Below are 23,124 nucleotides of genomic sequence, written 5' to 3'. Positions count from 1 at the left end.
CGTGATCCGCCTGTCTCGGCCTCCCAAAGTGCTGGGATTACAGGCTTGAGCCACCGCGCCCGGCCTATTTATTTATCTTTATCTTTTTTTTTTGAGACAGAGTCTGGCTCTGTTGCCCAGGCTGGACTGCTGTGGCGCAATCTCGGCTCACTGCAAGCTCTACCTCCCGGGTTCACGCCATTCTCCTGCCTCAGCCTCCAGAGTAGCCGGGACTACAGGTGCTCGCCACCACGCCCGGCTAATTTTTTGTATTTTTAGTAGAGATGGGGTTTCACCGTGTTGGCCAGGATGGTCTCGATCTCCTGACCTCGTGATCCACCCATCTCGGCCTCCCAAAGTGCTGGGATTACAGGCGTGAGCCACCGCGCCCGGCCTATTTATCTTTTTCAAATTTTTTTTTTTTGTCTTTTTTATTAGAGACAAGGATCTTACTATGTCACCCAGACTGGTCTTGAACTCCTGGGCTCGAGCGATCTGCCTGCCTCAGCGTCCCAATGTGCTAGGATTATTGGTATAATCCACGGCGCCTGGCCTGTTTGGATCTTAGCAGAATGGTGGGAGGTTATGGAAGAACAGTCTCTATGAAAAAAAGGAGATTTTGTAGACTAAATCATAGCATGGTTGAGGAGTTGGAAAAACTTGAGAATAGGATAAAGGCAACAAACACCAGGAAGAACGAACATTTAGAAACTCCAGGAAAACCGAAAAGCTGTACAGAAAAAAACAGTCCAAAGAAGAAATGCGGCCGGGCGCGGTGGCTCAAGCCTGTAATCCCAGCACTTTGGGAGGCCGAGACGGGCGGATCACGAGGTCAGGAGATCGAGACCATCCTGGCTAACCCGGTGAAACCCCGTCTCTACTAAAAAATACAAAAAAAATTAGCCAGGCGTGGTGGCGGGCGCCTGTAGTCCCAGCTACTCGGGAGGCTGAGGCGGGAGAATAGCGTAAACCTGGGAGGCGGAGCTTGCAGTGAGCTGAGATCTGGCCACTGCACTCCAGCCTGGGCGACAGAGCGAGACTCCGTCTCACAAGGAGAGTGGAATAAATTCCCAGTAACAGAGAACATCCGAGAGCCAATCAGAAACTCCTGGGGAAAAAAACTGTAAAAAACAAAAACAAAACCAAGATAATACACAGAGCTGGGCACCGTGGCTCATGCCCATAATTTCAGCACTGGGAGGCTGCGGCAGGCAGATCGCTTGAGCCCAGGAGTTCGAGACTAGCCCGGGCAACATGGCAAAACTATGTCTCTACAAAAAATTAAAAAATTAGCCAGTCGTGGTGGCACACCTGTGGTCCCAGCTGCTCTGGAGGCTGAGGTGGGAGGATCGCCTGAGCCCAGGAGGCTGAAGTGAGCTATGTTCACACCACTGCATTACAGCATGAGTGACAGAGTGAGACCCTGTCTCAAAACAAAAGGCTCACTGGAGATTGTTGGTGATATTACTAAGAACTGTTTCAGTGGAATAGGTCAAGTGGCTCGAGAAGTGAAGTCTGCCTTCACTTCAGGAATCCTGACAGTTAAACAGGAGTGGGAGGTGTAGGATCCCCAGGATAATCTCCTTTTTCTTTCTTGGTTACAGATGGGGTCTCACTATGTTGCCCAGGCTGATCTCGAGCTCCTGGGCCCAAGCGATTTACCTGTCTCGGCAATCATAGCCAGCTCACTGCAGCCTCAATCTCTGGGGTTCAAGTGATCCTCCCACCTCAACCTTCCAAGAAGCTGGGACTACAGTTATGTGCCACCATGTCCAGTTAATTTTTAAATTTTTTGTAGAGATGAGGTCTCGCTATGTTGCCCAGGCTGGTCTCTAACTCCTGGCCTCAAGCAATCCAATCCTACCACCTCAGCCTCCTGAAGTATCGGGATTACAGGCATGGGCCACCGCACCCAGCCCCTTCCTCCTTTTAATAGGGCCTGGGATGCAGATGAGGCTGGTTTAGAGTGTGGTAAGCGTCTGAAACTGTTTTCATCCCACAGCCACCAGTTGTCTTTGAAATAGATGGCAAGAGCACTTGCTGACTGCAGAGAGGTGATTACAGAAATATACCTGGTTTTGATGGCAAAGTTCAGGGCCAAGGTTGAGGGTAGTAATCAGAATTACAGTGGCATTAATTTGCTCAACTGTGATTCTTGTCCTCAGGACTCAATCCTCTGGGTGAAGACATTGACAATGTGGATGAATGATGCTTTCAGGGTTGAAGTTTCTCTAGGCAGGAGCATAAGAAGCTCAAAACAGGCTGGGCGCAGTGGCTCAAGCCTGTAATCCCAGCACTTTGGGAGGCTGAGAAGGGCGGATCACGAGATCAGGAGATCAAGACCATCCTGGCTAACACGGTGAAACCCCGTCTCTACTAAAAAATACAAAAAAAAAAAACAAAACTAGCCGGGCGAGGTGGCGGGCGCCTGTAGTCCCAGCTACTCAGGAGGATGAGGCAGGAGAATGGCATAAACCCGGGAGGCGGAGCTTGCAGTGAGCTGAGATCCGGCCACTGCACTCCAGCCTGGGCGACAGAGCGAGATTCTGTCTCGGAAAAAAAAAAAAAAGAAGCTCAAAAGAGAAGCAAGGGAGTTTAGGGTGTTTGCAAGATAAATGAGGAGTGAGTCACGGAGTTTAGGCTGCTTGGAGATGGTGGTGGGGAAAGCAAGAGGGAACTAATAAAGTCAGAGAAAGTATAAAGATTCTAGACCTGGAGTTCTGCACCAGGCTAAAAACAGTTACTAAGAAAGGGAATGGGTTAGGTCACTGCTTTTTATTTATTTATTTTTTTGAGAGAGTCTCACTCTATTGCCAGGTGGAGTGCAGTGGCGCGATCTCAGCTCACTGCAACATCTGCCTCCGGGGTTCAAGCGATTCTCCTGCCTCAGCCTCCTGAGTAGCTGGGATGACAGGCACACGCCCACCATGCCCAGCTAATTTTTTTTTTTTTTTTTTTGAGACAGAGTCTCGCTTAGTCGCCCAGGCTGGAGTGCAGTGGCGCGATCTCGGCTCACTGCAAGCTCCGCCTCCCGGGTTCACGCCATTCTCCTGCCTCAGCCTCCCGAGTAGCTAGGACTACAGGCGCTTGCCGCCTCGCCCGGCTAATTTTTTGCATTTTTAGTAGAGACGGGGTTTCACAGTGTTAGCCAGGATGGTCTCGATCTCCTGACCTTGTGATCCGCCCGCCTCGGCCTCCCAAAGTGCTGGGATTACAGGCGTGAGCCACCGCGCCCGGCCATGCCCAGCTAATTTTTTCTATTTTTGGTAGAGACAGGGGTTTCACCATGTTGGCCAGGATGGTCTCGATCTCCTGACCTCGTGATCTGCCCACCTTGGCCTCCCAAAGTGCTGGGATTACAGGCGTGAGCCACCGCGCCCGGCCTAATTTTTTCTTTTTAAGTTATTTCTTGAGCAAGACAGCTGGAAGGTCAAAGAGTGGGGTATCTAAATCTGTGATTTGGAGGTGTTGCAGCTGAGGTTGATGGACAAGGTCCAGGTGTGTCTACAGCTTTGGGTAGGAGGGGACGACAGGAAAAGGTCACAGGACAAGGAAGGAACCCAGGGTGTGGGCGAGTGTGCAGAGGAGTTAACGAAGCAGGTTTGACTGCTGTCGTTTACAAAACCTGCTTATAAGTTTGGCTCTTGCCTAACATTTGGATTTCAGGAGGGTTCCCACCATTCCCAGAACTGGTTAAGAGTGGTGCGCTGCATCCAGACTGTACCAGACTGTTGTAAACAATGTGGTTTACTTGTGCTTTACTTCTGGGAGCCTGGAATTTTGGCATGTGCCACGCAGAAGGTGTCTGCGTACTCAGCCCCCAATAAAAACCCTGGGCAACTGAGTCTGAAGCTTCCCTGGTAGACAACATTCCACGCATGTTGTTGCAACTCCTTGCTGGGGGAATTAAGCACGTCCTGTGAGGTTCTACTTTCTAAGTCCCCTTTGTAAGTTTGAGCCTGGTTTCCTCCAGACTTTGCCCACGCATCTTTTCCCTTTGGGAATTTTGCTTTGCATCCTGTCACTGTAATATATCATAGCCATGCGTGTGATTACCCTGGGGACTCCCAATACAGATGGGTAGATCACATAACAGCTGAAGTCACTTTGAATAGGACAGAAGGGGAGAGGAAGAGGAAGACGGGTATCAGACTTTTCACGATGGTGGGCAGAGATCAGGTCATTAAATGGTCATCACCAGGAGAGTGAGGGGATCACATGAACCTCACTGGGATAGGAGTTTTTATCAGCAGGGAAGCAAGGAGGCCACGTCCACATCCTGAACACAGTTTTGTAGGACAAGACATATTCCACTGCCGCCAGAGAGTAAGGGCAATGGGGGAGCAGTGTCCTTAGGGGACAGAGCTAGGCACACGGAGGATTAACTCTGGATCTGCTCTAATATATACGGTTATCTACATCTATGTCTACCGTACATAAGGGTTTTATGGTACTTTATGGTTAGTGACAAGCGGGGCACTACCATATGGTTCACTATGCTCCAAGTCCTCAAGAGGGCTAGGTCAGCATTCCTCTCACCCACTCTAGTTCTGGCTTCTCTCCCGAAGGAAAAAACAGTACCAGCATTATTTTAATAGCCAGAAGCTAGAAACCACCCAAATACGGCATCAACAGTAGAAAGAAGCAACTGTGGTCTATTAACACAATGGAATATTATACTGTAATGAAAATGAACAGTCCACAGCCAAATGCAACAAGAGAGATGAATCCCACAAACACAACGCTAAGAGGCCAAACACAAGAGTATATACTGTGTAATTCCGTTTATATAAAGAAAAAACACCAAAGGCAATCTATGGTGTCAGAAGTCAGGATTGTAGTTTGCCTTGAAGGGATGGGGACTACTGGAAGGGAGTCTGGTGGCTTTCTGGGGTACTGTTAATAATCTGATTTATAACCTGGGTGCTGGTTACATAGGTAATTATGATGTGTGCTTTTCTTCTTTTGGAGACAGGGTCTTGCTCTGTTGCCCAGGCTGGAGTGCAGTGGTGTGGTCAGGGCTTACTGCAACCTCAACCTCCTGGCTCAAGTGATCCTCCTGCTTCAGCCTCCCAAGCAGCTGGGACTACAGGCATGCACCACTACACCCAGCTAATTTTTAAAAAATTACTTGCACAGGCCGGGCGTGGTGGCTCACGCCTGTAATCCCAGTACTTTGGGAGGCCGAGGAGGGTGGATCACCTGAGGTTGGGAGTTCGAGAACAGTCTGGCCAACATCTACTAAAAATACAAAAATTAGCCAGGCACGGTGGCGGATGCCTGTAATCCCAGTTACTTGGGAGGCAGAGGCAGGCGAATCGCTTGAACCCAGAAGGCAGAGAGGTTGCAGTGAGCCCAGATCGCGCCGTTGCACTCCAGCCTGGGCAACAGAACAAGACTCTGTCTCTAAATAAATAAATAAATAAAAAATAAATAAATAGTAGAAACAAGGTCTCCCTATGTTGCCCAGGCAATGCCAGTCATTGGTCTTTAGTGAGGACCTGTTTGAAGCAGCTCATTTCCTATAACCACATGACACTTTCATGATAAAAATGTTTCAAAAGACGCGGCCAATGACCCTTGGCAGCAGATCGAGACCTTCAGATTTTCCCATTTAGAGATGTGGAGTTTTTTTTTTTTTGACTGTCACCCAGGCTGCAGTGCAGTGGTGTGGTCATGGCTTACTGCAACCTCAGCCTCCTGGGCTCAAGCAATCCTCCTGCCTTGGCCTCCCAAAGTGCTGGGATTACAGGCGTGAGCCACTGTGGCCATCTACTTTTCTAGATGCATATTATACTTCAAAAATAAAACAATGGTACTGAATTTTAAAAAGCTGGCTATTTTCTTTCTTTTTTTTTTGAGATGGAGTCTTGCTCTGTCACCTAGGCTGGAGAGCAGTGGCGTGATCTTGGCTCACTGCAACCTCTACCTCCCAGGTTCAAGTGATTCTTGTGCCACAGTTGCCCGAGCAGCTGAGATTACAGGTACGTGCCACCACAGCCGGCCAATTTTTTTTTTTTTTTTTTTTTTTGAGATGGAGTTTCGTTCTTATTACCCAGGCTGGAGTGTGATGGCATGGTCTCGGCTCACTGCAACCTCTGCCTCCCGGGGTCAAACAATTATCCTGCCTCAGCCTCCCAAGTAGCTGGGGTTATAGGAACCCGGACCATGCCTGGCTAATAATTTTTATATTTTTAGTAGAGATGGAGTTTCACCATGTTGGCCAGGCTGGTCTGGAACTGCTAACCTCAAGTGATCTGCCTGCTTCGGCTTCCCAAAGTGTTGAGATTACAGGCATGAGCCACTGCGCCCGGCCAAATCCACTTTTGCTGTACTGAACAATGCCAGACAGAATATATACCCAAATAGTGTTAACATGGTCAGCTCCGCCGGGCGTGATGGCTCAAGCCTGTAATCCCAGCACTTTGGGAGGCCAAGACGGGTGGATCACGAGGTCAGGAGATCGAGACCATCCTGGCTAACATGGTGAAACCCCGTCTCTACTAAAAAATACAAAAAAAAAAAAAAAAAAAAAAAAAAAAAAAAAAAAAACCCCAGCCGGGCAAGGTGGCGGGCGCCTGTAGTCCCACCTACTCAGGAGGCTGAGGCAGGAGAATGGCGTAAACCCGGGAGGCGGAGCTTGCAGTGAGCTGAGATCCAGCCACTGCACTCCAGCCCAGGTGACAGAGCGAGACTCCGTCTCAAAACAAACAAACAAATAAAACAAAACAAAACAAAAAAAACATGGTCAGCTCTGGGTGGTGGGATTAGAGAATTTTTTTCTTCTCCTTCAAAAAAAAAAAAAAAAAACTACATTGCTTGCATTCTTTCTTTTTAAAAATACCATCCAATCAGACAAGAAGCCTGCATTATTTTTACATGTATTACTTTTATAATGAAAATATATACCTAATTATATTTTATAAATTGCAGTCTACAATGTTCCACATATCCACTTTCAGTCAAAGAAACACTATTAAGTACTGGCAATACAGCAAGGGAGAACTGTCACCCAGCTAACCCCAAAAGAAAACGTTGACAAAATGCTTTCAGCACAAGCAAAATCCTGAATTGCAATGTTGGGATTTGCATTCTCATCAATGATCCTGCGTGAGGCTGGCATCCCAGGATTATCTGGATTAAGTGCATATGAGGATTACAGAGATGCACTCCAGACACCTAGTAAACATGTTCCTGTCCTCTGTCCTGGAACAACTGTACACCGTTTACTGGAGTTCAGTACAATCTCACCTGGGCCCAGGCCTCTCTTACCTTCTTCAAGGTTGGTGATCTTCCCTAACCCTTCAAGCCTGGAGAGAAAGGCTGGACCTTCTGGGCCCTGCGTTCCTTGCTGTCTGCTCTCAGTTGTTTCTGTGCAACTCAATTCTGAGTGACTATGAGTCATTCTTTCTAAGAAAGCCTTACTATTGAACTGAAATATGCTTTGGCCTCACAGACCTGCTTTGTTTATAAACCACAACATGGGCATCAGGACATTTTAAAGCATTTTCTCAAAAATCAACACTCATGATGAACTGGAATTATATTCAGGTCTACGTTGATATGCTTATGAGCTAAACCTGAAAATATTTTTATCAGTTAGCCAAGTTCATTAACTAGTGAACTGAACTGGAATTTTAAGGACACCCTACCACTGGCTCACAGCTCTGTACCATCACGGAGAACAGAAACCACATAGGATTCAGAGTCCTACCTCGTGCTTTCAGAACCAGATTTATAGATGTCTCAAACCGCAAGCCTCCTTTTCTGGACACTGACTCCGATAAACAGGATAAGAACTTTTGCACCACTCCTTAGAGGGCTGGGACGGATCCCACAGGGGCAATGCCTGGTCCCTGGACCACTAGCTTCCCAATGCACGCATGCGCTGTTGGCTGCTGGCTGGCTGGCTTCCAAGCCTCTGCTGCTCAAAGCTCTCTTTCCCACTTCCCTTCCTTGATCAATTTCTGTTTGGAGGACACTGCTTCCAAGAAGTTGTCCGTCTCTCCATCTTGGGAGAAGCCAAGGCAGCCTGCTAAGCAAATCTCCTTTTAGCATCTTCAGATTGACAGATTAATGGTACTATGATACTTTCCTAAATTTGATTCATTTTACTAATACTTTTTTTTTTTTTTTTGAGACGGAGTCTCGCTCTGTCTCCCGGGCTGGAGTTGCAGTGGCCGGATCTCAGCTCACTGCAAGCTCCGCCTCCCAGGTTCACGCCATTCTCCTGCCTCAGCCTCCCGAGTAGCTGGGACTACAGGCGCCGCCACCTCGCCCGGCTAGTTTTTTGTATTTTTTAGTAGAGACGGGGTTTCACCATGTTCACCAGGTTGGTCTCGATCTCCTGACCTCGTGATCCACCCGTCTCGGCCTCCCAAAGTGCTGGGATTACAGGCTTGAGCCACCGCGCCCGGCCTACTTTTTATCTTTTAAAAACAGAACAGGGCCGGGCGCGGTGGCTCAAGCCTGTAATCCCAGCACTTTGGGAGGCCGAGACGGGCGGATCATGAGGTCAGGAGATCGAGACCATCCTGGCTAACACAGTGAAACCCCGTCTCTACTAAAATACAAAAAAAAACTAGCCGGGCGAGGTGGCGGGCGCCTGTAGTCCCAGCTACTCGGGAGGCTGAGGCAGGAGAATGGCGTGAACCCGGGAGGCGGAGCTTGCAGTGAGCTGAGATCCGGCCACTGCACTCCAGCCTGGGCGACAGAGCGAGACTCCGTCTCAAAAAAAAAAAAAAATTAAAATTAAAAAAAAAAAAACAGAACAGGCCAGGCGCAGTGGCTCACACCTGTAATCCCAGCACTTCAGGAGGCTGAGGCAGATGGATCACTTGAGGTGAGGAGTTCGAGGCCAGCCTGGCCAACATGGTGAAATCCCATCTCTACTAAAAATACAAAAATTAGCTGGGTGTGGGGGCACACGCCTGTAATCCCAGCTGCTTGGGGGGAGTATCACTTCAACCTGGGAGGCAGAGGTTGCAGTGAGCCAGATCGCACCACTGCACTCCAGCCTGGGTGACATCTCAAAAAATCCCCCCAAACCAGTCAACTAAAGCAAATTGATGACACCTGCGCTCCCACAGGAAGCGACCATTCACCTCAATTACTTTATACCATGACACTCTCCCCACCTTTACTATGTAAAACAGCTTCATCTCTGAACTAACAGGGCAGGGGGGTCCTGCAACACACCGAATCCAGATGTGATTAGATGGCCTAAGTAGCCCTTCTTAGGAAAAGAAGTTGCTTCTCAGCCTATGCTGTGAACAGACGGGCCCTGCAGAAAGAGCGGCTTCTCTGATGGGCAGAGAACCCACAGAGGCAGGGACAACTGGCATGTAAAATTAAGAGACAGAAAGAACACAAACCCTATGCCAGGAATATAAATAAATAAATAAATAAATAAATAAATAAATTAAATAAATAAATAAATAAAACTCAGTACTCAAAGCACCCAAACTCTGGAGGAAACGCGAGTCTCAACCTCCCCATTTCCCCTGATTCCATCCTGCAAAACTGTTCCCTCCTTTACACTTAGTCCCGTCCCTCTCTTCATGCCCCAGTCACAATCTGGATATACTGGGTTTGGAAAGATGGGAAAAATGCTAAGATAATCCTACTGTGGAAAATGTACCAACACCCCCAAAGCAGGAGCCAGCTTTGGTGTTGTACAGCCATCTTTCCAAACCTAGCTAATCACAACTACCTGTGGGACCAATAAGATTCCCAGGACCTACTGGAGCAGGGGGCCCTGATCCCTGGGTGGCAAACCGGTTGTGGTCCGTGGCCTGTTAGGAACCAGCCCGCACAGCGGGTGAGAGGCGGGCTGACGAGCGAGCGAGCATTGCCATCTGAGCTCCACCTCCTGTCACATCAGCAGCAGCATTAGATTCTCAGGATTGGGATCCCTATCGTGAACTGTGCATGTGAGGGATCTAGGTTGCGCACTCACTGATCATGCCTGATGATCTGTCACTGGCTCCCATCACCCCCAGATGGGACCATCTAGTTACAGGAAAACAAGCTCAGGCTCCCACTGATTCTACATGATGGTGAATTGTATAATTATTTCATTATGTATTACAATGTAATAATAGAAACAAAGTGCACAATAAATATTATGTACTTGAATCACCCCAAAACCATCCCCCCTCCCACTCGTCTGTGGAAAAACTGTCTTTGGTGAAAACAGTCCTGGTGCCAAAAATGTTGGGCTCTGCTGTACTAGGGAACTTCAGAATCAGACTCTCTGGGCCTGGGAATCTGTACTTAGAAAAGTTCCTCGGTAGATTCTGATCAGAGATTTGTGAAGCATTGATAGAGAACAGGATGAAGCCCTAACTCCTATGTGATAATGTTTCTACAATACTGACAGTGCTACGGGAAGTAAGTTCCCTTTATATTAATACTCCCATGCGGACAATTTCCTAAGCAGTAAATTTTTTTATTTTTCAAGTTGGCAGGAAATAATTTCTCACTTACTGTCTTTCCATGTGGAGGGACTTTAGCCACTGTTTCTCAGAATAGAGGGCCACTACTGCACTTTGGGTTGGATAATTTATTGTGTGGCACAGCATAGGACATTTATCATCCGGGCCCTTCCTTTTAAATACCAGTGGTGATCCCCAGTCATTGTGACAACCAAAACATATCCCCTCACATTCCTCAGTACTCATGCACCACTTAATGATGTTTTGGTCAACGAGGGACTGCGTATACGATGGTGGTCCCAAAGATTATGATACCCTACTTTTACTATACTTTCTCTATGTTTAGATGTGTTTAATTACAGAAATACCCGTGTTATGACTGCCTACAGTATTCAGTACAGTAACATGCTGTACAGTTTGTAGCTGAGGAGCAACAGGCTATACCACATAGCCTAGGTGTGCAGTAGGCCATACCATCTCGGTTTGTGTAGTGCACTCTCTGACGTTCACACAATGATGACATTGCTTAACACATTTCTCAGAATGTGTCATGGTCGGGCATGGTGGCTCATGTCTGTAATTCTAGCACTTTGGGAGGCCAAGTTGGGAGGATCATTTGAGCCCAGGAGTGAAGAGACCAGCCTGGGCGACGAAGTGAGACCTCATTGTCATTTAAAAATAAGAACATGTCGCTATTATTAAGCAGTAGATGACTGTGCTCCTAGGATGTCAGGTCAACCCGACAGACAGCCACTGTGCCGCACTACCGTTCCCGAGCTCTTGCCCCACCCTCACATGAAGCCCAGCTTTTGGAGGGAACGATTCGAACAGACAGGTTCTGCATCTTCTGCAGGCGTCTGCCCACAGGGAGTGTGTTCCGGCTGCTGTTTCCAGCTTGGCCTGTGCCTAGTTGGCTTAGTCTCCTCATGTCACGGATCTGATCTCAGAAGTATTTTATTTACACTCAGGAGGGGAAGAAAGGGGCTCTTAGCTTTCCCTAAACATCTGCAACAATAACTCAATCTTAGAAATAAAGTAACTGATTTATAGTTATTACAGGGAATACAAACATCATAATTCCGCTCTTCCATTTACAAGATGCCTTTCGTTATGTTCCTACTGAAAGAGTGTTACTAAAGAGAAAGAACTTTGACGAGCATTTTTTATTGAACAGTTTTATTCTGTTTTAGAATAAAAACTTTGCTTTAATATTGTAAGGTGTGCTGCAGGTATGCCATGCTGCCAGTTTTTGTTGGGGCACAAAACGCCCCAGTCAGTGATTCAGAGGGCTGGGAAAACGCATGAACTCATACTTTCGGAGCAAGTAGAACTAGTATTTACAGTTTTCTTTCTTGAAATTGGCCTGGGACATCTCAAACAGTCTACACATGTATTGCCATGGTACTTGCTTTGATGCTCTGAATGCCTCAGAAATGTGTTCAATATCATGATTTGTGGGTCCTCTAAAAGGTTTTGTTGTTAACATGCAAACAAACAGCACTAAACAATATTATCTAAACTATGGCTGCCAAGTACTGGATCTTAATAATGAAACCAAATTACAAAACACTGCCTTGTAGAGCTATACAAAAGATATAAAATTAAAATAAAAAATATCAACCAGCCTTAAATATTCCAATTCTCCTACAGTGCAGTTTCTGTATCTTTATCACTACTGAATGTTTTAAGGAGAAAGTTAATAAAACAATCAAAATATTAGATAAAAATATTTAAATCTTTGGATCCTTTTATTCCATGGCCTTCATAAAAACACGAAAGTGGCCAGATTTTTCCCACTAGAGCTTAAAATATCAAAAAGATTCACTAGTAATTTATAATTAGCAACGAACTCTATACTGAGTCATCTGTGGGTCACAGGCCCAAGGACCAGTGTTGCCGTGTGTTACAGGCTGCCAAAGTAATTTCAAGGACTCTGAATCCTCTTGAAATATGACAGAATGAGTCAAGGTATCATGACTAAATTCCAGGCATAATAGTAAAAACAGATTCATTGATGCCTAGTTTTAAAGTCCTAAAAAAGGAGGGGAGGATTACTGATTTGAAAATACAGCTAAGTACATTCTCATCTATGATTATTTACATTTGTATACTGAAAATATTGATTATCTGGACAGATCCTGTGATATGCCATTTGCTACAAAATGAAGTTCTTACAATGAGCATGAATAATCAATCCTTTTTAGATAACGAAAGAATGTATCAAATCTTCATTTATGTTCCAAACATTAAAAAACAAAATCAAAAATGTTAAGCCTGGAAAACTAAGAAAAAAAGACCCACCCATAATGCTGCTGCTCAGCACATCAACTTCTGCAAGGACACAGTATGTTTGCTGACTTTAAAATGTTTATTCTTTAAAAAATTAGTCGCTTTTTATACAGCTATACAAAGTTCTTAATGTTTCTTTGGCAATGGAATATAATGGAATTTTACAACTATATAAAAAAGTTACCTTTGCCTAAGAAACAGTATTTACTGTGTGTACATAGTTGACTGACAAAATTCTCTACCATCCAGCACCCTAATTAATTGACGAAATAAGCTACCTCATATTACAGGATTCCCCAAAAGAAAGGAGGAAAGAGATACACGCGCGCGCACACACACACACGCACACACGCACACACATTACCTTCTGTGGCTCAAAACACAGTATCACGGCCCTATCTGCAGGCAACTTGCAATTGCCAAATACAATTTAGTGATTAAAAAAAAACCTTTCAGTGATGAAAAAATACTTGTAAGTCCCACTGAAGTACTGCTTTAGTTTAACTATACATAAGAAATTACTTAACCTTCTGCTATTCCAAATAGATTTAATGCTCATGTTTTAAGATGAGCCTTCCACCCCCAAAAGTAACTGCATTTTATCTTTGAAATTAAGCGGAAAAACAAACAAAAAACAAAAACCCAGTGCTGGTGACAAATGTACAGCGAATTCACTTCTTCATTCTTCGCAAAGACTGAAATCAATTTTCAGGACCATGAAGAGCTAGAAATTCACCTATTTTCAGAGACTTGTTTGTAGACTATGCAGCAACTTTGTTGTCTTTCTAAAAAAGAAAAAAAAATTTAGTTCATGTTCCAAATTATTGGCGTATTTCTTTTTACTTTGCTCAAGTTTATTTGACATTATCTTTAAATATACCCCCCTTTTACTTTCATAGAAAAATCTCTCACTGATTTCCACGAAAGTCTTTTTATAACTTCCATACTCAGTAGTACCTCATTGTTGACTGCATCTTCCAGTCAGCAGAGGTTAAAGTAACGGTGAACCCCAGCCCAAAATACAGGTGTACTTCCTCATCTTTGGTTGTTCTCCCTAATAATTTTTTAAAAGCCGTGATAGAACTTAAACCCTCAACTCAGTAGTCAAATTCATCAAATACAACTGTCAACATACTTTGAAACAAGTTTCATAAAATCCCCAAGTCTTTGATGTCTTTACTAGGCAATAAAATACCCAGACAGTATAACATTTCTCTCCAAAATTTCATGCCAGGAGGAAGCAATGGTTTAAAAATCAATTTTAAAGGGATAACTTTTAAATCTAAAATAAGTTCTGAAAAGCGGAAAGCTGACTGGGGAATTTTAAAAAAGTAACCAGTGAGAAAGCAATAAAAATCTCAAGATTTCCAGTGAGACTGACCCTAAACTAAAGGCGTGTACAAAGGGTGGGAGCCAAGGGCTTTTATTTTCCTCTAGACCAGTTGCTACTATATACCTGATTTTTACTGCTGATTCTCACTCCAACTGTTAGAAACAGACATTTCCTAGGTGAGACTTAACTTCATCTGTGTATATCACACTAAAACATTTGCACAATGTTATTAAATTGAAATACATACGGTATAGCATAAGTTGACAGCAATGAGCTAAAAGATGAACCTGCTGTCCCCCACAAAGCCAACCTTCACACCTCCCAAGGTATTTGTGTTTTTTTTTTTTACCTTTCAGAAAGCAGTACGATCAGTCCAGACCTTTTAGGGTCCAAAAGCTGTGGTTTTCTGAAAGGTAAAAAAAAAAAAAAGAAAGAGACGGGGACAGGAGAGAGAGAAAGGAGAAAATGAAAGGGGGAGAGGAGAGAGAACATTATGCTGAGTCATTCAGACACTTTGTTGTCTCTGGACCCCATCTGAAGAAACATAGATGCAATCTTTATCACCCACCATGGTGGCTTAACCTCCCTGACAGCAGCATATAAAACAGGAGCTAGTTACATTATTAATCCTAGTCCTGATCTCCATTCCCACCTCAAAAAAGAAACTGGGGGGCGGGGGAAGGGAAAGGGGTGGGAAACACCATAAAACCAAACTTACCGTAAGTTTGTATTTCTTTCTTTTTTTTTTTTTTTTTGAGACCGGTCTTGCTCTGTCACCCAGGCTGGAGTGCAGTGGTGCAATCATGGCTCGTTGCAGCCTTGACCTCCCAGGTTCAAGTGATCCTCCCGCCTTAGCCTCCTGAGTAGCTGGGACTACAGGCATGTGCCACCACTCCAGCTAATTTTTAAACTTTTTTATAGAGATAGGGACTCCTTATGTTGCCCATGCTGACCTTGAATTCCTGGGCTTAAGCAATCCTCCTGCCCTGGCCTCCCAAAGTGCTGGTATTACACGTGTAAACCATTGCACTGGCCTACATTTCCAACATTACCCTTAAGGAAAATCAGGCCAGAAGTCAAGAGAGTGAGTTTGGCTTTGTTAGCTTGTACCTCAATCACACAATTAACTTCTTGGGGTCCTTAGTCTCCTAATCATCTAATGTGAGTGTGGTAGTGCAGAGATTCTAGTTTGGCTGATTCTTTTAACGATTCTAAAACTTTATGCTTTTATCTTTACCCATGTTTTCATTAAACAACCAATCTCGTTTATGCTTACCCCCAAACTACAATGACTTATGCTAATATAGCACAAAAAATTAAGCCAACTCATTTCATGAAAGCTGCAGAAAATGTCATCCATGTCCATCTCTGGGAGGAAGTGTTAGATGTTTCAGATATGAGTTTAATCTTCAGTGGTAAATTTCCTTTATGTACAGTGATCACTCACCATTTTCTACCTTTAAAGGTGCAAGGTGAAATGATTTCATAATTTAGGAGGTGTAGGGCTGCTGGGGTCGGGGCTCTAGTGGCAGATGAAAGGGTTATGCAACTCTGGAATGAACAATCAAGGGCTAGCCACACTGACAGACCTTTGGCTTCACTGAAGGCTGGAGTGGCAAATTCCTAATCAACATGATAAGCAATTACTTCAAGCCCACTATGGCTCCATTGTTGAGCTGAGTGTTGTGGTGGAAAGAAAAGTAGAATACATATTCACTAAAGCCAAGAGGTTCTCATCTGCTTGAATCAGGTTAAAGGTTAAAGGGTAATGAGGAATGAGGCCAAATACATCAAGTGGGATCCTCACATGATTAAGAAGAGCAGGGACTGCAATGTCACAACTGAGCCTCCTAAACACTGGGCCATGCCTGAGGGTTCGCTGAGTCCATCACTCCTGGCAACACCTAAGCAGAGGCTGGACTATCTGTCAAGTATTACAGGAGCGTAGACAAAGATGCATGCAGATAACTACGACAATGCATTTTCAATTCTGCAATATATGTGATAGGAGTTTTACAAAAGGCTCAAAATGATAAACAGTGTGACATGATGTCAAAACAACGTTTGTATTAGTAAGTACATGGAGCACACACAGTTACTACATGGAAGGTTTGTTTTTTCTTTTTTTTGAGATGGAGCCTTGCTCTGCTGCCCAGGCTGGAGTGCAGTGGCGTGACCTCGGCTCACTGCAACCTCTGCCTCCCAGATTCAGTGATTCTCCTGCCTCAGCCTCCTGAGTAGCTGGGATTACAGGCGTGTGCCACCACGCCTGGCTAATTTTTTTAATATTTTTGGTAGAGGCGGGGTTTCACCATGTTAGCCAGGCTGGTCTCGAACTCCTGACCTCAGGTGATCTGCCCACCTTGGCCTCCCAAAGTGCTGGAATTACAGGCGTGAGCCACCATGCCCAGCCGAGATTGTAACAATTAGAACATCCCTGGGGTGGGATGGATGCCCTTGGGAAGAGTAAGCTCCTACCCCCTATAAGAGATACTGCAGAAGAGGTTTATGTTTTAACCAGGTCAGACCTCTCAGATGTTTTCCAACTCTGAAAGTTTAATGATCTTTAAAAGGTGTATTTCAGAATAAATGGTGCAACTCTTTATCCTCAAATGTCGAAACTAAGGGTCTGAAAGGTCATACTAGTAACTATTGCTATTATCTGGATCCAAGTCTAATTTAAACATACTTTTTCTCAAACCAAGCTGGCTCAATGTGGTCTTCAACAAGCAGTTGTCATAGGTTCTTCAAAACACAGCTGATCTGCCTTAAAGTGGGGGTAAAGAGAGATGAAGGTCTGAAGCCCAACTGGTGGGTTATCATGGTAGTTGACAGGGACATCTCAAAGGAATAAATGTGACGACATAGCAATAGGCCATAATCATGGATACCTCTAGTGCCTGGGCAGTATACCATGAGCCAACATGGAACACTGGGAGGAGGCAGAGCTGAGATGACTGGAGAGAAGGAAGATGATGAGGTCAGTCTGAGGAAGGTTAAGCTGACAGCAGGACAGTGAAGATAGAGATGCAGTGCAGAAACATATAGGGTCCAAGACAGGCTTACAAAAGGGAGGATGGAACAAGCACCGTGGCTCACACCTAAAATCCCAGCACTTTGGGAAGCTGAGGTGAGAGGATTGCTTAAGCCCAGGAGTTCAAGACCAGCCTGGACAACACAGAGTGGGACCGTGTCTACAAAAAAATTAAAAATTAGCTGGGCATGGTAGTGCGTGCCTGTAGTCCCAGCTACATGGGAGGCTGAGGTGGGAGGACTGCCTGAGCCTGGGAAGTTGAGGCCGCAGTGACTTATGATCATGCCATCGCACTCCAGTCTGGGTAACAGAGCAAGACCCTGACACCCCACCTTCCACAGCCCTCCCCGCCAAAAAGAATGAAGAGTATTAAAAAATTAGTAAAAGTATAAATTGAAAACCTAGAAGAGTATTTTAAAGACTAGGAAGAAAGACCCCAAAGTGGGTGGTTGGTCAGTGTCAAATACTGCAGAGGAGCTGATGGCAAATAAAATATTTGTGAAAATACTACTGCTGAATTCTGTAAGCAAGGTGTCACTGGCAAACTTAAGGGCAGTAACGGTGATAAGCAAGGGCTATTCTGGAGTTCCTAAGACAGATTCTCCTAGCTGGGAAGGGGATTTTGCAAGTCAGAAGTCCTGCAACTGCATAAGGCCACCACGGTGGATGGCATAAGCTGGTGAGTTGAGTATAATTTTTGGCAGTCTTGGCTGTGATGGCACAATATCAAAGGCATCAAAATTAATAGAGCAGGTCCAAAAGCCATTAATACTGATCTCTTTCCAGAGAGATCTCAACAATGGCCAGTTTTAAGTACTGGGCAATGGAACTCCTGCTAACAGGTCTTTCTGTTTCCAGCTGCCTGTTGCTATTACAAGTGGAGCTCTTTACAAGATTTTGATCCTTTCTGTACAGCCTTTCCTCTCCATTACTTCTAAAATCAATAAACTAAGATAGTTTACTGTTAACTGAGATAGTTACTATGCTGACTTAATGTACAGACATCTGTCAAAAGCTAAATTATACACATAAAGCTACTATACAGAGTTATAGAATTCTCTAGCAGCAGCTCCTGAAGGCCAATATATCGAAACGTTTTCAAGTTCATGGTGAAAGGAGAAAACCAGGGAAAATGTACTGAGTTTTCTACAAAACCAAATTAAGAGTAGTAACTCAGGAAACTTGCTGGGCTCAACACCCAGCACCATCACTTACTAGCTATGTGACCTTTCGCAAGTTACTTAATATCTCTATACCTATTTCCTCACTTGTAAAATGGAGATAATAATAGAACCTACCTCACAGAGTTGATGTGCCGTTTAAATAAGTTAATATGTAAAAAATACTTAATACAATGAATGGTACTTGGTAAATACTATATAAATGTTAACTGCTATTAAATGTTAGAGCTTGCCCTTCCATTCTGGGAGGATGTGCTTTCTATATAGACTCTTTTGGTGTTAAAAGTGTATTGTTAACATGAAATAAAGGTGATACTATACTGTCCTTTTTTGTATAGTGTTTTTATATACACATCTGACTCATGTATATCCTCTACTGAAAAGTCAAAATGGAAATTATTCTAATGTCCTCAATTCACCCAAAACAAAAACAAGCAAAAATGTTTTGAGTCTTGTAAAATGTATGTCAACCCCAAAGAATTCATTAACAAGAACACTTACCCTATATTCAAAATCTGCAAACTCCCGGCCCCCACGACCTCCTCTGAATCCACCTCGAAATCCTCGAGGGGCAGTGAAGGTACCACCTCTGCCACCACCACGCCCTCTGCCACCACGGAAACCAAGACCTCCTCTGCCTCTGTATCCCCCACGGCCACGGTTTGGACGAAGTGGGATTCCAAATGTTTCAGCATTTAATCTTCTTTCTTCAGCCCAGGTTGGTCTTCGTTCTCTATTATAAAAGCAAATAATCTTCAGCATATCAGGTTTAAAAGAATATCCCTCAGCCAAAATATGCAGTGCTATTCCCAAATTAAGGCTAAGTGATTACTAAAGCTGATTAGAAATAAGCATCTTGGCCAGGCATGGTGGCTCACACCTGTAATCAAAGCACTTTGGGAGGCTGAGGGGGCAGATCGCCTGAGGTCAGGAGTTCGAGACCAGCCTGGCCAAAATGGTGAAACTCCGTCTCTATCAAAAATACAAAAAACAGCTGGGTGTGGTGGCAGGCGCCTGTAATCCCAGCTACTCGGAAGGCTGATGCAGGAGAATCACTTGAACCTGGGAGGTGGAGGTTGCAGTGAGTTGAGATCGCGCCACTGCACTCCAGCCTGGGTGACAAGAGCAAAACTCCGTTTCAAAAAAAACTCTTATCACAAGTTGTCCAAGGCATATGAGTTCAATATGTTCCTATAATATTCTGTTAAACTTCATGTGAACACATGACTGACATTAGTTTCTTGCAAATACACCTGCTAAACATAGTAACAGCCCCAATATAATGGAAATTCAGATATAATGAGATTGGTAATTGACTTCGCTTTCCACTCAGCCCCAAGGGAAAAGAAGGTAAAGTCAGACAGGGAGGCCTTGTCTTGGGAAGCTAAGAGATGGAAGGTGGGCCCTTAGGTCCCCATTAGGTTGCTGGCCCAATCTCTGGACCCGATACCAATTAACCCAAGAAGTATCTGAATTGTTGCTGCTGTCATCCAGCCAATCGTGGGACTCAGAACTATGTCCATCTATGTTTATACTGAAGCAAACAACTGCCACCAGAGGGCACCAAACTTCAGCCAGGACAAGGACAAGGACAAGGACAATCTGGATTGGGCAGGAGAACCTCTAGAACTGTTAATCCTCACACTGGGTCCTTTAATTAACCTCTCAATAATTTGCCAATTTTCTGGACCCATATTTACTACAGTCTGGCAGTTTTATGGTATCAGCAAACTTCAAAGTAGATTAGCACTTCGGTTCTGGCTTCATTTGAACTACAATGTAGAGGGGTGAAAAAAAGGCCCTACTTAGATATTACCTAAATGCTTCTGTTTTAATTACTAATATTCAAATATGAATATATCCTTAAACAAAAAAAAAGTATATGGATATTTCTTCTTATGAATGAATAATTTAGAACTTTAGCATATATTTTCTTTTAGCAAAATAAAACATTAAAAAATCAATTATGGCCAGGTGTGGTGGCTCATGCCTGTAATCCTAGTACTTTTGGAGACTGGTCTTGAGGCCAGGAGTTCACCACCAGCTTGGGCAACATAGCGAGACCCCATCTCTACAAAAACATGAAAAAATTTAGCTGGGTGGGGTAGTGTACAACTGTAGACTCCTCTACTGAGGCTGAGATGGGAGGATTGCTTGAGCCCAGGAGTTTAGGCTACAGTGAGCTGTGACTGCACTGCTGCACTCCAGCCTGAGTAACAGAGTGAGACTGTCTCAAAACAAAACAATTATGGTAGTATTCATTAAATCTTGTGAATTTACATGAAACCATTTTACACTTCAATCAACATCATAAAAGCAAAAGAACAGCTTTAAAGACTGTACCTATTGTCATCACAAGAAATATTATCAAAGAAGGATTTAGTTTTGTCATAATAGCAATTAGGTCCAAGTGGATCTTCTTCATCAGCATTTCCTTCACTGTTTTGGGTATCAACTCCTGAGTCTCCTTTATCTTCACCATTTACAGGCTTCTCCTGTTTCTCAAGTTTATCTTCTAAGGACAAACAAAAGCACATATCATAAAAGTCAAGACAGCTAATCTGAATTACATAAAAACACCTAATCTGAGAAACATCCATAATTCACAGATCAAGTAAGATTATTTTCTGAATAGAAAAATCAAAGCTTACCTTTTAATTTAAGTTTATTATGAAACTCTCTGTCAATCTCTTCCTTGTTGAATTGTGCATTTGCACTTTCAAAGTCAAAGTCTTTCTCAAATTTCATTGGCCCATCTCGCCGAATACCAAATCTTCCCCTGCCACCCCGATGACCCCCACGCCCTCTCCTTGGAGCTGAAGGAGCACCTGGAGCTATGATAATAAAAGAATATATACAAAGGACATTCAATATGTAATAGCTGGTTTAGCACAGATGTTGCTATTGTGCTCTTTAGATTCAACAGTCAACAACAGAAATGCTTACAGGTCTCTATATATTTTATTGTATTTGTATTTTTTATACAAAATAAAAAATTAAGTTTCACTAATATTTACTATGTAGACTGAGAATAGCTCACACAAAATTTCTAAACATTTGTATTTATGGGGTCCACACTCACGCGTGTTACTGACAGAGTATACAGTCAGGCAAGTGTGGAGACTTCTGCACTAAATTAATATATGCTCCTTGAGGGCAGGGGCATTGTTTTCTTTACTGCTATATCCCCAACACCGGCACACTGAAGTGCCAGACACATAGTGGGTTCTCAAAATGTAGAAAACCTTTTATGGAAAGAATAACAGGAACCAAGATTTATAGTAAGAAAAATAAACACTAACTGGCACAAATTTCAAGAAAATAGGTGTTATTTCCACATCACAGATAAAAACAAACAAGCACCAATCCTTACTGACTCCGAACACTTCCTACTCCATCTTTACTGTGTCTCTCTAGATGGCTCCACATTATTCAAGCCTTCCTGTATCTATACATTCTCTCTCCTCTATAACACAGTAAAATTTCAGCCAATCATATGAGACATCATAAAGCAATACAAAGCAGCATAATTTATAGTGAAAAATGTGGGAACCCAAATATCCAACACAAGAAAAAATGACTAACAAGAAAAAAAAAAAAAAACCAGAGGGAAGAATATTTGATGTTAATTGAAAAATGCAGAGCAGAAAGCAGTATGAGTTTAATTATCACAATTGTGTGAAATGCTCCACACATACTGACAAGGATGAGAAGTGACTACAGGGTAACAGACAGGTTTATGCTGTTTGCTGAGGTTTGGCAAACTGCCTGGGTTTGAGAAAACAAACCACAAAACCCCACAGCAGCATATCCAGACATAAATCTAGATAAGCAGGATGTTTAAAACATTCACCTCTACTATTAAAAATGCCTCAGCCACAAGACAGAATTACACCATAATCCTTCTGTCTTAAAAAAAGTGTTTTGGGGCTGGGCGCAGTGGCTCAAGCCTATAACCCCAGCACTTTGGGAGGCCAGGGCGGGCGGATCATGAGGTCAGAAGCTCGAGACCAGCCTGACCAACATGGTGAAACACCATCTCTAGTAAAAATACAGAAACATTAGCCGGGCGTGGTGGCGCATGCCTGTAATCCCACCTACCCAGGAGGCTGAGACAGGAGAATCGCTTGAACCCAGGAAGCGAAGGTTGCAGTGAACCAAGATTGCGCCACTACGCTCCAGCCTGGGCAACACAGCGAGACTCTGTCTCCAAAAAAAAAAAAAAAAAAAAGAAAGAAAAAAGAAAAAAAAGGGTTTTGGATAGTATAGATGTCTGTGGCTGTAAAATCTACAAAAAAAAATCTGGAAGAATATTCACTGTTCTGTTAACGAACCTCTTTGGTGGGGTGAGTTTTGAAGGGCAATGAAAGATAGTATGGCAGTTATTTTATTTTGGGAGGGGAGCTCTTTTTCTGAATAAAAAAGGTAAAATATAATGAGTCAAATTAAACAAAATTCTGTATTCCATGGCATATGTAGTCCCAGCTACTTGGAAGGCTGAGGCAGAAGAATGGCATGAACCCAGGAGGTGGAGGTTGCAATGAGCTGAGATAGCACCACTGCACTCTAGCCTGGGTGACAGAGCGAGACTCCGTCTCAAAAAAAAAAAAAAAAAAAAAAAGGGGGGGGGTGGGAGGATATAAAAATATATATATATAAATGATGTAAGTAAGAGTACATATACATCTAAAAATATCATATCTAGGTTTCTAAAACGAAAGATTATTTTTCAATCATCTTCTAAATAAGGTAGATTATACACTGCCTTTTCAATTTAGAAGAGCTGTAAAATTATAATTCATTTTCCATTAATAAATTTGAAAATATTAATAAAATGAATGATTTTGGAATGTATCACAAAACAGATAAAAT

The 23,124-nt window shown here is 43.6% G+C and overlaps 1 protein-coding gene across 40 annotated transcripts in view; it reads right to left on the bottom strand.

The window, feature by feature from the left end:
- Positions 1-2,751: 2,751 nt before the first annotated feature.
- The window catches only part of LSM14A (LSM14A mRNA processing body assembly factor), a 69,937-nt gene continuing 49,564 nt past the window's right edge, over positions 2,752-23,124 (bottom strand). For 7 of the 40 annotated variants that reach the window (XM_077976239.1, XM_077976240.1, XM_015123515.3 and 4 more), the window contains 4 exons: positions 20,904-21,086; positions 20,596-20,767; positions 18,754-18,985; positions 12,765-13,489 (listed from right to left, as the gene is read on the bottom strand). In XM_077976239.1, coding sequence (XP_077832365.1) covers positions 13,466-13,489; positions 18,754-18,985; positions 20,596-20,767; positions 20,904-21,086 — 611 coding nt within the window. In that variant the 3' untranslated portion in view covers positions 12,765-13,465. 40 annotated transcript variants of the gene reach the window in all.

This window comes from Macaca mulatta, chromosome 19 (genome assembly GCF_049350105.2).
Source record: "Macaca mulatta isolate MMU2019108-1 chromosome 19, T2T-MMU8v2.0, whole genome shotgun sequence".
Lineage (NCBI taxonomy): Eukaryota > Metazoa > Chordata > Mammalia > Primates > Cercopithecidae > Macaca > Macaca mulatta.
This window is presented reverse-complemented; position numbering and strand designations above follow the sequence as displayed.